The 16,125-nt window shown below is 50.2% G+C and overlaps 4 protein-coding genes across 4 annotated transcripts; 2 read left to right on the forward strand and 2 right to left on the reverse strand.

Moving 5' to 3' along the window:
• Nucleotides 1-597: 597 nt before the first annotated feature.
• On the forward strand, nt 598-2,139 carry Z518_10435 (eukaryotic translation initiation factor 2 subunit gamma; the record flags this gene model as incomplete). Its single annotated transcript, XM_013411978.1, has 1 exon — nt 598-2,139. One exon carries the CDS (start codon nt 598-600, stop codon nt 2,137-2,139), a length of 1,542 nt encoding a protein of 513 aa, XP_013267432.1.
• A 1,092-nt stretch (nt 2,140-3,231) lies between these two features.
• Z518_10436 (uncharacterized protein) lies at nt 3,232-6,606 on the reverse strand (the record flags this gene model as incomplete). Its single annotated transcript, XM_013411979.1, has 2 exons — nt 3,232-6,367; nt 6,419-6,606. 2 exons carry the CDS (start codon nt 6,604-6,606, stop codon nt 3,232-3,234), a joined length of 3,324 nt encoding a protein of 1,107 aa, XP_013267433.1.
• A 431-nt stretch (nt 6,607-7,037) lies between these two features.
• On the reverse strand, nt 7,038-8,891 carry Z518_10437 (uncharacterized protein; the record flags this gene model as incomplete). Its single annotated transcript, XM_013411980.1, has 1 exon — nt 7,038-8,891. The coding sequence occupies one exon, from the start codon at nt 8,889-8,891 to the stop codon at nt 7,038-7,040; it is 1,854 nt and encodes a 617-aa protein (XP_013267434.1).
• A 3,591-nt stretch (nt 8,892-12,482) lies between these two features.
• On the forward strand, nt 12,483-14,186 carry Z518_10438 (uncharacterized protein; the record flags this gene model as incomplete). Its single annotated transcript, XM_013411981.1, has 1 exon — nt 12,483-14,186. One exon carries the CDS (start codon nt 12,483-12,485, stop codon nt 14,184-14,186), a length of 1,704 nt encoding a protein of 567 aa, XP_013267435.1.
• Between the last annotated feature and the right edge of the window lie 1,939 nt (nt 14,187-16,125).

Consider the following 16,125-nt stretch of genomic DNA (forward strand, 5'->3'; position numbering starts at 1 on the left):
TGTTTCACCTAGTTCCTGTATTAGTAGGTGCTGATGGGTGCTTCTCCTGCACCATAGATTCATCTATCAGTCGTAGTCGTCACTGCGAGAAAATGTAGCAGGAACAGTTACCTGGCACTCTCACCCACGTGATGCAAGCCGATGAAGATTGTAGGTCGCCATCACGGGCGTCCTCCAGCAATTGAACTTCAGGTACATCTTCTACGTGTGCTAGCCGAAGACGGCGTCTAATCTGGTTGCACGTCTGTTTAATAAAATCGATGACTCCCTTGTATAGAAGCGCAGTCGATCCGCCGAACTTATGAGTCACCCCGAAAGAGCTCTTGCGTATCTTGGCATTCGCATCGAATTTCTCAAGGAAACAAATTTCACGACCCCGCCGAGTCGAGCAGCCTGGGAACCAGAATCACGAAATAGACAACAGCTTTCTGTGCCATCACCGCCAGAAATCCAAGAATCATCCCAAATTTACCATTCCTTTTCTGCCCTCGACCTTCTTGAGTAACCTCAAGCGGAGATCCTAACCTTCTATCCCAAACTCGTTCCTTGAAGATCACCTCTCGCAAAGTTCTTCCCATATTCGTCGCCAACCCCATCATGGCGACCAATGGAGATCTTCCTTCCGATGATGAGTTTTCGCAACCCAGGACACCTCCGGGTGAGGAAAATGATGTCGACGACGTGGAAGACGTGAACCAACCTCCTAAATCCGCCTTGAAGAAAAGCACCTCCGCAGCCATTCCTGAACCACCAGTATCGCGCCCGGCCCTACCCGAACAGCCTGATCCAGAAGATCTCGATGTCTCGGTCCTTACTCCTCTGTCACCAGAGATCATCGCAAGACAAGCCACGATAAACATCGGGACGATTGGCCATGTGGCTCACGGCAAATCCACCGTGGTCAAAGCGATTTCCGGGGTGCAAACGGTCAGATTTAAAAATGAGTTGGAGCGGAACATCACCATCAAGTTGGGTTATGCCAATGCCAAAATTTACAAATGTGACAACGAGCAATGCCCACGGCCCACGTGCTACAAGAGTTACAAGAGCGAGAAAGAAATCGATCCCCCGTGTGAGAGAGAGGGATGTGGCGGCACGTATCGTCTGCTCCGACACGTTTCATTCGTCGACTGCCCGGGGCACGATATTCTGATGAGCACCATGTTATCCGGGGCGGCAGTCATGGACGCGGCCCTTCTGCTCATCGCCGGCAATGAAAGCTGCCCTCAGCCTCAAACATCGGAACATCTTGCCGCCATTGAAATCATGAAGCTCAAACACATCATCATCCTGCAGAACAAAGTCGATCTGATGCGGGAAGAAGGTGCTCAACAACATTATGAGTCTATCCTGAAATTCATCAAGGGCACAGTGGCAGACGGGTCGCCCATCATCCCCATCTCCGCCCAATTGAAATACAACATCGACGCCATCAACGAGTATCTGGTCACCAAAATCCCCGTTCCCCCTCGAAATTTTAGCGCTGCACCGCATATGATTGTCATTCGATCATTTGATGTGAACAAACCCGGGGCCGAAATCGAAGACCTCAAGGGTGGCGTAGCGGGTGGTTCCATCCTCACGGGCGTCCTGAAACTGGGTGACGAAATCGAAATCCGCCCAGGGATCATCTCCAAAGATCCCACTGGCCAAACAGTCTGTCGACCCATCATGTCTCGAGTGGTCAGTTTGTTCGCCGAGCACAATGATCTGAAATTCGCCGTTCCCGGCGGTCTCATCGGTGTCGGAACCCGCGTCGATCCCACACTTTGCAGAGCAGATCGTCTCGTCGGCCACGTCTTGGGCCTCAGGGGCCAACTTCCTGAAATCTATATGGAACTGGAAGTCAACTATTTCCTCCTCCGGCGACTACTGGGCGTGAAGACGGCCGATGGGAAACAAGCCAAGGTGGCCAAATTGGCCAAGAACGAAGTTCTCATGGTGAACATTGGGTCCACCGCCACAGGTGCGAAGGTCATGGGCGTCAAGGCTGATGCTGCTAAATTGACTCTGACAAACCCGGCTTGCACAGCTATTGGCGAGAAGATTGCGTTGAGTCGAAGAATCGAGAAACACTGGCGTTTGATTGGGTGGGCGAATATCGTGGCGGGAAATACGATTGAGCCCGAGTCGTCTTGAATGAATGTCATGAATTCTGAAGAAAGGGGGAGGCGTGGGAGGTATATGTGGGATGAGGCCCAATTGAACAAGATCAAGGTCAGATCCTGCTGAAAGATATGGCGATGAAAATGATAAACCGTGGTCCCAAAGATGGGGACAGTGAGGGAGGAGGGAAAAGGCATCGCACGAGAATATAAAGCAAGGCTTTTAGGTCCACCTTTGGACGTGTAAAAGCCTAGGCGGTGCTGGCCTCGAGGGTCGTGGATTGGCTGGACGCAAGAAAAGAACAAGAGATGAGGCAAAATCGAGAAACAACATACACACAATCTCCTCGCCAGCCCGGCCAGATGGTCGTGGCCCTGAAATTCCACGTCAACACTTCTTAAGTCTTCGGATACACTTTGGCCGATTCTTGATGATCTCGAAGCTTAGCCTCCGTTCCCACTCATGATGAAACTTCAGATTTTGCGGATCTGTCCTTGTCTTTTGTCGTTTTACAGAAGAAGTTAGGGAGGAACCTCCTGCAGGCTTCTTTAGGAGTGGACTCGAACTTGTGACTGTACATCTCCCTATGTCATGGGACGCTCGGCATCTTGGTCTTCGGGATCGGACCTAGGAACTTCGAGGTGCTCCGGGCTCAACGTTCGAGTATCTGTGGACCGATAGATAAGGGTGGAAGAAGTTTGCGTAGTGAATGCAGTCAAAGTCGGATGAACAAGATGAAACCCCCAGGTATTGTGGCTAGGCAACTCGATATTGTACTCCACACAGAGCCACCAAATGGAGAATGAGAATGATGACGGCGTGGATAGTCAATGTTGAATTCAGGTCGTTCGGGATGAGCCTTGTCAACCACGTACATAGTTTCGTCGCGACCGAACCTGTCTCCACTAACTTACTGAGCAATACTCATTTTGAAGCAAGAGAGGCCAGACAGGAAGAGAGTAAAGCAGAGCATCATATACCGTTTTTGAACCGACGGCATGTGCTCGAGTCTGAAGAGCACTCGAACTTTGACCTCGGTTTGATTCGGCGCAGCGGCCTCAGCTTTGACTGGGGCTTCGACTTCGACTTCGACTTCGATCTGATCCGGCGCTTGGACGACTTGAACTACAAATCGTCATCCTCGTCATCATCAGACCCCGGCTCCACGATCCTATCACGAATACTCGGGTCCGGCTGACCTAAGGGTCTCGGTTTCGCCCGCGGTTTCGCCTTCGTCTTTGCATCGTCTGTTTCGTCCTCTTCCTCGCTCTCGTCCTCATCTTCGTCCTCATCATCTGTGGAGCTGCTAGATGAGGATGATGACTCCTGCTTTGCCTTCTTTTCTGCTGCTGCTGCCTCTTTCCCATCATCATCGTCGTCGTCGTCGCTGCTCTCAGTCTCCTCACCGTCATCATCACTGGATAGATTTAACAGTGAGCGTTTCTGATTTGCCTTTATCTCAACCGCCGGGGCCTTCGTCGAGGATTCTTCCTCTTTTCGCATGATCCCACGCAGCTCCGAGAGACTTTTCGCTTTCGAAAGCGCTACATTCCCCTGTCGTTGCGGTGTGCGCGATGTCATTGACGTTGAGGCTGACTTGGGAGCATAGGGGGCTGAAGGTTTGGTCTGAGAACTACTAGGCGCTGGTGTGGATATTTTTGATGTAGTGCTCGGTGCCTTGGACTCTGACTGCTGTTGTCCAGAAGGTTTTGCAGATTTGTGGGTGGTAGATGATTTCGCAGAAGGGCTTTTTGTTGGCATTTTAGCAGGTGTCTTGAGTGGGAGGCTAGCATCCGATTTTCGAGGCTGAGATGAGCTTGTAGTCGATGATTCTCGGCGTTTGGGCTCCGTTTTGTTGGCGGTGGGAGTCTTGGATGATGAGGCTGACTTTGCCTTTTCAGAGGGAGTGTCGCTTGTGTGCTTCAGAGTTGTACTTTTACCAGTGCGTTTTGAGGTATCATCTGTGGAGACAATTTCACGGGGTTTTTCTTTCATAGATACAGAATCAGTCGGCGTGGCACTTCTTCCTTTGGAATCCTTCTCCGTCGACGGTTTGACAGTGCTCTCTCTTTTTGCCGTAACTGCTTTCTTTCTCTGCAGCTCTGCCGCTTGCTTCTTCGCTTCCTCTCTTTTCCGCTTCTTTTCTGCCTCATATTGCTCCTTGGTCATTCCAGCTCGGCTTTTCATGATCTGTATTTCTTCTTCCGTCAAACCCATTGGGAGAGAAGGGCTCTTTCTCGATTCACCCTGTTTGCCAGCCGTGAATGATTCAGGTTGGGGTTGAGGCTGAACGGAAGATACCCTGTCAGCAACCCCATTCTGATCCGAGCCCCAATTCGGGAGGGGTTTTGTTGTAGAGCTGTCCTGGGCTTCCCTTTTTTCTGAACGGTGCGCAACGAGACTGAGTGCAGAGACCATCGCATCTGTCTGTCGGTTCGTTCCCCAAGACTTTAGATCTGTTCGGGATTTTCTTTGCCTGGGCGCCTTCTTAGGCGAACTGACGGATTCGTCTTTCTCACGTCCTCTCAATTCCTTGGGCGGAATGGTTTGCTTGTCGGCATTTACCGTCAGGCCATCTTGATTATGTATCTTTCCCGGTGTTGGTGATGAAGTTGTCGCTTCCTGTCTCTCCGCAAGCTTTTTATTGACGGCTTTCATGGACCATTCTTTGCGCGCGGATTCCTGCAATGACTGTGAAAGTTGTTCTCCTGGGCTGTCGAGGCTTGGAGTCCTTCGTGGATCACGGTTCTTCTGACTAGCTTTCGTGAGAACTGAGACAGCCTGATCTCTTTTGTTGGTCGTTGTCTGGCCGGACACTTCATCACCATTGATGTTGCAACTTCCGGACTTAGACGGCCGTTTCCGGGTCCGTTTCTTTGCAGGTTGGTCTCTAGATGATTCTTCCTTCTTCATTGAGCTGGTTCTATTGTCCTTGCCGTCAGAAACCTTCTCCGAAGTTTCCGCGCCTAGATGGTCCGCTCTATTTGCCTTGGAAATCCCAGGCTTGGGTTGAGCGGATGGCAGGGCTGCCTTGGTATTATCATCTTCTTCAGATTCAGAGGCTTGGGACGGCTCTATACTGGCCTTTGTCTGATCATCCATTGGGGCGTCTTGGAACATGTCATTCTCCGACCCTTCCGTGGTCCCCACGGTGTCCTTTTGTAGATCACCTTCTCCCATCCTAGCATTGGGGGGTTCGTATCCATGTCCTTCAAAGGTAGATTCGTTTTCTAAAGCTTCGAGAGCTTTTTCGACACTGAGGCGATGCTCGGAGTTGTTATGGGCATCGGGAGGCGGAGGCCGCTCAATTCGAGATAGTTGATCCTTGGACTTTCCATGACTCTGCTGTGCTTGTCTCGATCGTGGAGACATTTGAGAGTCGTCAATATCTGATTCAGGAAAATCATAAACATCTCGACGTATGAATTTTTGGGCCGAAGTCGATGCGCTCTGAGCTGGCGAGCGTCTCGCACCGATCAATCCCACGGCGTGGCGATTGTTGAAAGAAGCTGGCAAATCCCTCGCCTCGGATCGAGGGGTTATGGATGCGCCAGAGAGGCCGAGATTGTGCAGATGTGGTTCCTGAAAAGAGGACGAACCGCCATTTAGTCGCAGGGGTTCCAAGGAACTGTGACAATTCTTCGGCTGCGTTCTATCACGCCGATTTGATCCAATGGAGGGAGGTGGCCCTGGCAATTCTTCCAATTCATCGGCAGTCGCGGGCAGGACATGTTGCAATGATCTCCACAACTCAGGCGACTCCGCTTTGGGTTGCAGGATTGACTGCGGCCAAGCAGGAGATTGTTGTGTAGTTGAAGCCTGAGCATCTTGGACCAGACCGGGAGACTCAGCCCGTTCATCTCGCTCAATAGACGCGATCAGACTTTCTTCTCGCTGGGTCTCTGGTATCTCGATTTGTCGCGGTCTCTTGCCCCCATTGACGATTGAAGCACGGTTTTCAGACGAAGAGAAAGGCCGTTTGCCTAGCGAAGATGGAACTCCAGGGAAGGTGGGTACGGGTGGTCGAGATGTTTTTTGGTATTGGATTCGATATTGAGGATTGCTCAACTGACTTCCCACCGCAACGGATCCTTCACGTACGGCCCGACCTTGCTCAAGTATGACCTTTATTGTAACACGCTGATCGACTCCATCTCTTTCGGCTTTACCCTCGTCAAGAAGAAGATCCGAAACAAACAGCTGAGGATCGAGGTCGCAATCATCTTCGTTGTCCTTGAGGTATTTGATGATTGGTAGATCGCTGGAATCTGGTCAGTTCTAGGGCTGCAGAGGGAGAGGGAGAGAGACTCACTGTTGGTAGCAACTCTTGTAAGCTCTTTGCACCTCGAGTGCAAGAGTGCCGATTTGCCATCGGTATGGATCCCGGACCACCACCACCAAACGCTTCTCGCCTTTGAAGGGTAGGTTGGCTGGTTTTTCAATATGTTCCAAGTAGTCATCTTCCGGAATGATCCTTGCTGCTACTCGTATCCTGACCATGGTAGCTGAAGCGCGCAGCATGCAAACGCGCAAGGTCTGAAACACATGGGTGCGAAAGATTCACGCGGAAAATAGGTCGCGAGGAGAAGTTTCAAAGCGGAGACGCCGAAATAAGGACCAAACTTCATCCACACGCCTCTATTAGCAATGAATGTTCGTCTTACATTCGAGAAAACACGTCGCAAAGAATACAGAAATGAGAGGCGTATTATGAAGATCTTCACTTTTGTCTTCGCTTCGGTGTCCAAACCATGACTGCAGCCTCCCCGCAAAAATACAGGCCCTGCTCACTCAACATGCCGAGTATCGATCTCAATAGGAAAACTAATTGACCAGCAAACAGGCCTCGAGGTTGAAATGAGAGGGCCCCCCAACAAATCCGGGAGGCAATGTTCAGGGGAGATTGATCGATTATTATCTCCATCGACCCCTCAGCTAATCGAAATATTGACGATCTTGATATCCTCTTCTGGCTTTTCCTTTCGCACCTTCGCATTCTCAATCTGGTGAATCACATCCAACCCTTGATACGCTCGGCCGAAAATGGTATGTTTATTATCCAGCCAGGGCGTCTTGTCGGTCGTAATGAAAAACTGTGACCCATTGGTATTGGGACCTGCATTTGCCATGCTTACCGTGTACGGCTTGTCGTGTTTGAGATCGGAAAATTCATCCTCAAATTCCTTTCCCCATATACTCTCGCCACCAGTACCATCCCCCAATGGATCACCGCCTTGGATCATGAACTTCCTGATGACTCGGTGGAAGATGGTGTTATTATAATAGCCATTTCTTGAATGCGCGACAAAATTCTCGACGGCTTTTGGCGCTTTCTCGGGGAACAGCCTGATGTAAATGTCACCGTATGTGGTGTGGAGAACTGCAGAGGTCCCTGTCTGGGTTTGCTTGGTCTCCTTTTTCTTCTCTCCGATCACACGCGGTTTTTCATTCTGCAAGTCCCGAGTCGATTTACTGATCTCTTCCTCGTTCGTGAACATATAAAATCGAACTTTGCCATATCCGGTGGCAAAGAGCATCGGATCTCTTTCTTCCGCTTCATTGAGCAGAGGATTTGAGCTGGCCGCCATGGAGACCGTGACCACCTCTTTCTTCTGAGGCGCACCTTGATACAAAGCCACGTTCAGTGCCCTGAACGGTTCATCTTTGCCATAAGCCTTCATTACTCGATTGGTGAGGATGTTAACAACCTTGATGCCCAGCAAAGATCCGTACGCGATGAAATGGCCAGATTCGTCGAAAGCAATATTGATCCTCGATCGGACCGACGGGCTGTCAAGGTCCCGTTCGACCGCGATCCGGCGACCAAATTCCACCTCTTCGAGCTTTTGAAGGGCCGTACCAGCTTGCTGCATTGCTGTTATCGTCTCAATAGATTCGTCGTAAGACCGGTAGAGCTTGCCGGAGGCAAAGTCAAAGACTCGGACCTTTCTGTCTGGAAATGACATGGTGGCAAAGTGGTAGCCCGAAGGTGAGATCGTGATGGAGCAGGGAGCAGACTTTGCCTTTTTGAAATCGAACAGGTTCGTTGTGGACTTCATTTTAAACACGGTATCGGGCTTTTCATGGTTGTCCCCTGGCTGCCAATATTCAACCATGCCACCTGAATCTGCGGACACCACACAGTCAAAAGCCGGGTTGTATGCCATCGCCACGACCGGTGCGCGATGGAGGGAGGATAACGTGTGCATGGGTTCCTGAGAATCGCCACGGCCATCATAGATATGAATTTGCTTGCCCACACCCACGGCCAGAATCGGTGAAGAACCCCGTCGATGCACCCAACAGACACAAGTGGCAGCTTGTTCGAGGATCAAGATGGACAACAAGTCGAAAGTGATCACGTCGAAAATTTTAATAGTATTGTCATTTTCGTCGCCCGCGGTAGCAAAGAAAGATCCATCGACGCTGACAGTAGAGCTCACTATTCGACCTTCGTGGGCGCGATACTCTTTGGCGAACTCAATGCCCGTGGCTACTTTCTTCCAAAACTTAACCACGCCATCGACTGAGGTGGTGATGACAAAGTCAGCCGGTGAAGGAGCGACAGTCACGGTGCATAGCTGATCCTTATGCATCAATGACTTGGAGTACCTGATACCCTTTGGCAAGGCGCTCACGTACAAAGACTCATAGGGAAGTTTCCGCTTTTTCTTGGGAGGAACAGATGAAGGCAGAGCTGGTCCAAAGTCGTCGTCGGATGATTCGCTGTCAGATCCTGCACCGTCAGCAGATCTCGACCGTTTCCGAGGCGGTGTGTTTGACATGCTTTGAGGCCTAGAATAGAGTCAGGGCACTCGATTGTTTTTGACTAGGGGGTCTGATAAAGTTGACGGAAGACCAAAGTTCAAAAACATCACGCTAAACCCCCCCCCCCCAAAGCCAGAAGTCGAAAATTCTTGGCATTACATGACGCGATTGAATGCTTGACCGCAGTATCCCTGACCCGTGGGTTCCCATTGCTGGATCCTGTTGTATTCTCAGGTTGAAAAATCCGACACATAATCGTCATGAAAATGCCTGCTTTTCATCACTTCGCAAGTTATTTGCGGTGTAGAGCCTGAAAGAAGCTGTTCTCTTAATCTTCAAGCATGAAACAAGCAATGGCCTTTTGACAGGATAAGCCTCTCCGCCCAGGAACTCTGGAACACATAAGCAGTTTTCCTTGTTCACATTTCCACCAATGCGGAGCAGCAGTTCAACCCCCTTTCCAATCAAAACGTGGGAAAGGAAAGAAATGCCAAGATAATCTCTGGGCGCCGCGCCGCTCCGCCGGGGATGTAGACTTGGCAAACCCTCTCGGAAGCTTTTCGCTCCGAATAAGAGTTCACCAAGCTTTGTTCAATCAAGTAGTACACAGCAAGTATCTTCTTATCCGCATTTAGTATCCAAATAACAATCGTGTCAAACATGCAAGCAGAGACCAGAGCAGAAAAATTAACTAGGTACCGAAAACCGTTGAGGAAGAGTCATTCCACCGTATTCGAAGAACGCACATTTCATCACTCTTCGAGTTCTATTGGCCTTGGTGCTACGGATTCGAGAGCAGGAGTCCCTGTCATCAATAGTCACGTCGGTGAAACTCATTCTGACCAAAATTGGCTTTGTTCAATGATCTATATGAGACGATGGCTACTACGAACGATCGAGCAGGGACAAAATTTTAGCGACATTTGATGCCGCTTCAGAACAGCTCGGGTGCTGTCCGAGACCATGATCGAAGATCAAAAGGAACTGGATCCTCAATGCAAATCGAGAGCATGACTTGGACGCATTTGAATCACCATATTGACATGAAAGTGGCATCGCGCGAGGCAATTCTCCAGGTGATTCTGCAGGCCGCTAGTCATTTGCAGTTGAGATCCTTGACCTCAGATATCATCAGGGAACTAAACCAAATTGTTTCCATTACAGAGATGGTATGTGAAGGTATATTAAGGCTCAAGATGAGGCCTCGTTCTCCACAGATCTCGTGTCCCGATTTGGAAGAGAATCCTCACTTGTGACGAAATTCTCTTCTTATTGTGCATATCGTCCCAAAGATTTCTTAACATTTTGAGACCAGCCGGAGAGAATGGTCTTGTTTGGGGCATCGCTTTTCTGCCTCCTGAGGGGCTAAAATTGGCTGTGTCGCCGCCAGTCTCACCTCATAGCACGTCCACCATTGCGAATTGGGCCCCCAAAAACGGATAAAACATTGTGTTCACCATCTCACATATAGCCTCTCTGAGGCGCTTGCGTCGACCATGAACGATCACGGATCCATATGTTTTCCCTGAGCGTGCTCGAATGCCTGGCCATGACGAAAGAAACCCTCTCGCATTCCAATATATGGGTTCGGCACCGGAATGAAGGAAGGAAGCATGAATTAGGTGAGGGAAAGAGAAGAGCATCTCCGAAACACCTGTAAACATCACCGCACTGACCTCGAGATCATAACATCATGACGTGCCGCACAAAAAGCAATACGAAACGAGGAATCATGATGGGGTGATGCATGATATTGATGTTTCCATGATACTCCTCAAAGCGCGTTGTGGCCGCATAGATTTCTCCAGCAATCAATGTCGGATGAGGGACTGCCTTCGCTTATATTGCCTGATGGGTGGGCCACTTGCGAATTGATTGACTGCCCCCAACATTATGTCTCGAAAACATTTGCCTCCGCAACGCAGGATGGCCCCATGAGTAGTATGCACTTGCTCCCGTCGATCTAGGCCGGAGTGTGTGAAGTTCACTGCCAGCAATTGAATGCTGTGGCGACGGTCACTCGATAATGCCGCCTGAGGTGGGCGATGTGTTATCACGGCGCAAAGGCCAACCCGAAGGCGAGGCTCATGATAATCAGGCGGTGCTACAACGAGCCCAGAAATTCGGCGAGAAAATAACTCTTCATGGTTCATCGGTTCCTAACCGGGATTAGTTTCTTCTTTTCCTTCTAGAAGCCTTCGAAGAGCCTGGGGTCACGACGCCGAGAACGAGTGGGTGATGTGGAATTGGGCAGATCGGGGGCAATATTGGGATGATCCTACTGTGCTATCAAGGGTATTGCGTTTTGGTAAAGTTCGGCCCTCGGAGCAACAATTCGACCAAAATCACGTGCTACTTACTCCACCGACGGAAATTACCCTTGATATCACAGTACATCTCGTGGTTTTGGTACTAATCTGCATGGGGCGATCCCAATCAAGTGCAATCTCCCGTCTTTCGCGAGATTCGATTCGGCTCGAGGTTCCCCAAAGGAATAAACATCCGAGCTCTGGTGACATGAGCATTAAGCATTCTAGTCGCCCCAGGGGGCCAAAAACATGCAATCACAGGCAACGGCAAGGCGGAACTGGAGCAAGGGCTGGGCAGACAAGCATGAGCCTTTTATAATGTGTCGCCATGGCTCGGAAGCAACCTTTCATCAGTCCGCCTGGCCTTTCGTGACCTTCGGCGCCTTGGAATGCCAAGGCCACGTGCTTATATGCCTTATTGCAATTGGCTCTTTTTTGACGACATTGAAGAAAGAAGTTTTGTTGTTCAAACGAAATGAAAGGGGCTGAACGCAGTGACGTCGCCGACAGTGCCACTTGATCCGCTAGCAGCTCGTCGAAAGTTATTTTCTTGTCATTGCAACCATCGATTGGCCGAGGATCCATGTTTTTGATGCTACAGATTCACTACGTTTTCGCCTCTTAGAACAAGAAAGTCCATCTGGGTAATTTTGCGGGTTTGGCGATAAAAAGGAAAGGTGTCGTGTGGACGACTTTCAGAGCGAAGTCTTGTGCGGAAATATCGAATCCAAATCTTCTCAATCTTTCTGGAGGCGTTCAAGCTTTACCCTGAAGCAACTTTCATGCAATCAAGCTCGACGACCCCTTAACGTGCAGAGGCTGGCAGCAGTCATTGGCCTCGTGGCCAAACATCCCCTTTCCGCCCAGACAGAGATTAGATCCGCCCAGACAGAGATCCGCCCCTCCAAGGGCTCGACGAAGTTCTTGGCCGGGCGGGTAGCCTTGGCGGAGCTTCTTGGGAGGCGCAGGGTTGTCACCAGAAGGCCCTATCGCAGACTGCTTCGCTAAACATGTGTTACAAAGAGGGACCCCGATGGCGAAGAGAGTGCCTGAGGTTGTATAAGGCCAAGCCCAAGCAGACTTTTTCGCAAGTGGAGATATGCAGGATATCATCTAGTGATGGTTGTCTGAGATGCTCGGAGTCGCCATTTCTTTCTCATTTTCGATTATATAACAGTCTGCCTCTTCTAGGTCAGTCCTGTTTTTTTTTTTTTTTTTTTCCCCTGTTGGCAGAACTCCAAACCAAACGAAAAAGCTTCGTTGCCCGAACACTTGTCGCCGAGCCATCAATCGACAACCATGGCACCTCCAGCGACAGCACCGTACGACTGGATCCTCGCGATTACCACCATCGCATTTTGCTTCAGCTCCTTCGGTAACGGAGCCAACGATGTCGCCAACAGTTATGCCACCTCCGTGGCAGCTCGAACTCTCACAATGCCGCAAGTGGGTTTCCTCTCGATGATCACGGAATTTGTTGGCGCCGTGGGTCTTGGTGCTCGCGTCACCAGCACCATCAAAAACGGCATCATCACTATAGAGCGTTTCGAGGACGATCCGGCAGTGTTGATGTTGGCCATGGGCTGTGCCGAAGTAGGCAGTGCCACATGGCTGATGGTTGCAACTCGTCTAGGATTCCCCGTGTCCACCACTCAAACAGTGGTGGGTGCTCTGGTCGGTGTGGGATTTGCTACTGATGCAGCGATCAAATGGGCATGGGAGGACGGCAGTGTCTCCCAAGTCGCAGCTTCCTGGGCCATTGCACCTCTAATCGCAGCTGGTTTCTCGGCCGTCATTTTCGGTTCCCTCAAGTATCTTGTCCTGGAGAGAAAGGAATCCTTCAAGTGGGCCCTGAGGCTCATTCCATTCTATTTTGCGACCACCGCCGCTATTCTTGCTCTCTTTATCGTTGTCGAAGCTCCAACTGCGCCCTCCCTTGAAGAGTTCGGCGCCGGCAAGGCTGTCGGTATCATTCTTGGCGTATGGGCGGGCGTCCTGCTTATCGCCTATATCTTTTTCATGCCATATTTCGAACGTCGTCTCGTCAAGGAAGATTCACGTATCAAGTTCTACCACGTCCCACTTGGCCCTCTTTTGAGAAAGGAGAACCCCCCGTTGTATTTCCCTGGCAAGGACGATGGCAAATATGTGATCGACTACTACGAGGATCCATACGCCCAATCTGACTCCACCATCGACTCCGTCACAGAGAAGAAGGCCACCAATGGTGATGGCCCTGTTGCAGATTCGTCTGCTTTGGAGAAGGGCCCAGCTACCGAAAACGCGAACCCAGGAGCTGTTGCTCGTCGACGACCTCTAACTCCCGAAGAGCGATTCCTTGATCCCGTCAGACACCTTCCCTGGGGCAATCCCCAGAGATGGTGGGGATACTTCAAATTTGGCCTTCTGCAAGGTGTGACGCGCGATTGCGTTTCGCATGATTCCGCAAAGCTGCGAGATATCCACGCCCGTGCCAACAAATACGATATTCGCGTTGAACATTTGTGGACCTACTGCCAAGTTGCCTCGGCCATGCTCATGTCCATTGCCCACGGCAGTAACGATGTTGCCAACGCCGTGGGACCCTGGGCTGCCACATATCAAACCTATAGAGCAGGCGAGGTCGACACCGAATCTGACACCCCGGTTTGGTTCTTGGTCATCGCTGGTTTCCTGTTGGGTGCCGGCTTCTGGTTCTATGGCTACCATATCATTCGTGCCCTCGGCAACAAGATTACTCAGATGTCGCCTACGCGAGGATTCAGTTGCGAACTCGGTGCTGCCATCACTGTCTTGTTGGCGTCTCGACTCTCTCTCCCTGTCAGCACCACCCAGTGCCTTACTGGATCAACCATGGGTGTTGCACTTATGAACTATGATTTTCAAGCTGTGAACTGGCGCCAACTGGCTTTTATCTTCTGCGGTTGGGTGTTGACTTTGCCTTGCGCTGGATTACTTGCTGGATTGCTGTGTGTCATGGCAGTGAACGCACCCTCATTCTAGGCCTTCGATGCGCGGGTTTGAAGCCAACGTGCGTTCCTCCCCGAATGGTGATACCCGTTGGCGTCGTATAAGGTATCAAAAGGTTGAACAGAATAGTAACTAAAGATTTTCTCGATCAATTTTGACATGTACGACACAGTTGGATAGTGAAGCTTAGATCAATAGTCAACAATTCTTCTGTTGTTTTTCTCATAACCATCGCTTCCCCATGTATCTTCTCGTGTAAGGGAGTGTTGAGAGAACGGTTCCTCGAGCAGAGTTGAAAGGAACTGTGGCTGATGAGGACTCCGGATAAACGGCAGGGTTGGTGTCCAGTGTTCTGAGATCGAATACGAAAGTTGTGCCAATGGTCGCTTTATCACTACAGAGCTTTGTAGTTATTTGTTTGGTTAAAGCTAGGCATTCGTCTTCAAAAGTGAAGCTGAAAGAAGTTGGCACCAACGATTAAGGGTGGCCCGCCTTCAATGCAAGCATTTTTGCATCTGCAGGACTTCTGAAAGCCAAACTTGAAGAATTCCGGATTCCTCTGTCGATGTATTTGCAGACGTTTGGTAAAATTGGTACGTCATATTACACAATACGTGCGGTGAAGCATTTGACAATGCAAAATTTGCCTTGCGCTTGGCCGACAAGCGGAAATGGCCATTCATTAAGCTTCTCGGCAACTGGAACCCTATGATAACTCGACATCCGTGGGCGACATGGTGCTCGGTGGCACTCCTTTGTCTTCTTTGTTGACCGTACCATTGTTTGGTACCGAATACGAGCACGGTGCTAGCTGACGATTTGAAATGAGATTCCTCACTCCCGAACCCGTTCCTATGCCAATATCCACGATATTCATATCCCCTCGTTTGCAATGGTATCCACGTTACGATTTTGCTCTCTCTGTCGAGAGGCAAAAGCGGTTCTCCACCTTCCTCGAACACCCAGATCATCCAGCGACGTGTGCAGCGGTGAGCTATACCCTGTGGAAACCTCCAGTTCCAGACGAGAGTCGTTGAAGGTACTGGACAGCATCCTCGCTCTGACTTTCTCCCCTCTATTTGTCCTCTTCAGCTGCCGCCCATAGGCTCACATTTCGCGTCATCTGAGATTTGGAAACCCAGAACACACCTTTTTACATTTGTCATATCCTTTCTCCCCCCCTTCGGGAATATTTATTCCAAATTCGAGGGCAATCCTCTTCTCCAGCATCGCGACCCCCCGCGGTGATCGGGTGTGGTATATTATGTTCCTCCAGGCGATGGGAAGGTTGCTGTATAACATTCGAGGAATCATGGTCTTCCGCCAAGCACTGCGCCCGTTGACGCGTAGGGAAGCGCAATTGATGATGCTGAAATTTACAACGTTGCCGTCCTGCCATAATTGGATTGCCTAGCAAGAGTTGCCTCTATCAATAAGCAATAGCTAACAAAGACTCCGGACAGGGCATTTATACACCAGATGTTGATCGACTCCGACCACGAAAAATGTCCCCACATCCACGGGAAGACTCACGTATTTCACTGCTTGGATCATGATGAGTTCAGCTCTTCGCCTCACCTTTCTGTACCCCAATGGCCTCTAGAATCCATTGATGACCATTTTTCGTATTCATATCCTGCAGCCCGACAAGCCCTCCTCTGCGCCGCCGATACGACACTAGAGCCAACGGATGAGGGCGGAGTTTCCCGGAGCCGCCATTCTCTCGGAAGTCAGAAAGGTGTCACAGAGGCAGACTACGGGTTTGGAAGTACATTACACACATGCAAGAATTGGACGGCAGTGAAGACTTGGGATGATGCCTTGTTTGTCTCAATTCGTCGTAGCAAACGCATGGCTAGTCAAAGCTCCGATTGAATCGAGCCGAGCTACAGTAATGGCAGTCTATGTACTTGGTACGAATCCAAGCAACGAGCGTGATGGAGGTAATAGCAAAATAACACACATACTCCCC

This window comes from Rhinocladiella mackenziei, assembly GCF_000835555.1.
Source record: "Rhinocladiella mackenziei CBS 650.93 unplaced genomic scaffold supercont1.9, whole genome shotgun sequence".
In the NCBI taxonomy this organism is placed as follows: Eukaryota; Fungi; Ascomycota; class Eurotiomycetes; order Chaetothyriales; family Herpotrichiellaceae; genus Rhinocladiella; species Rhinocladiella mackenziei.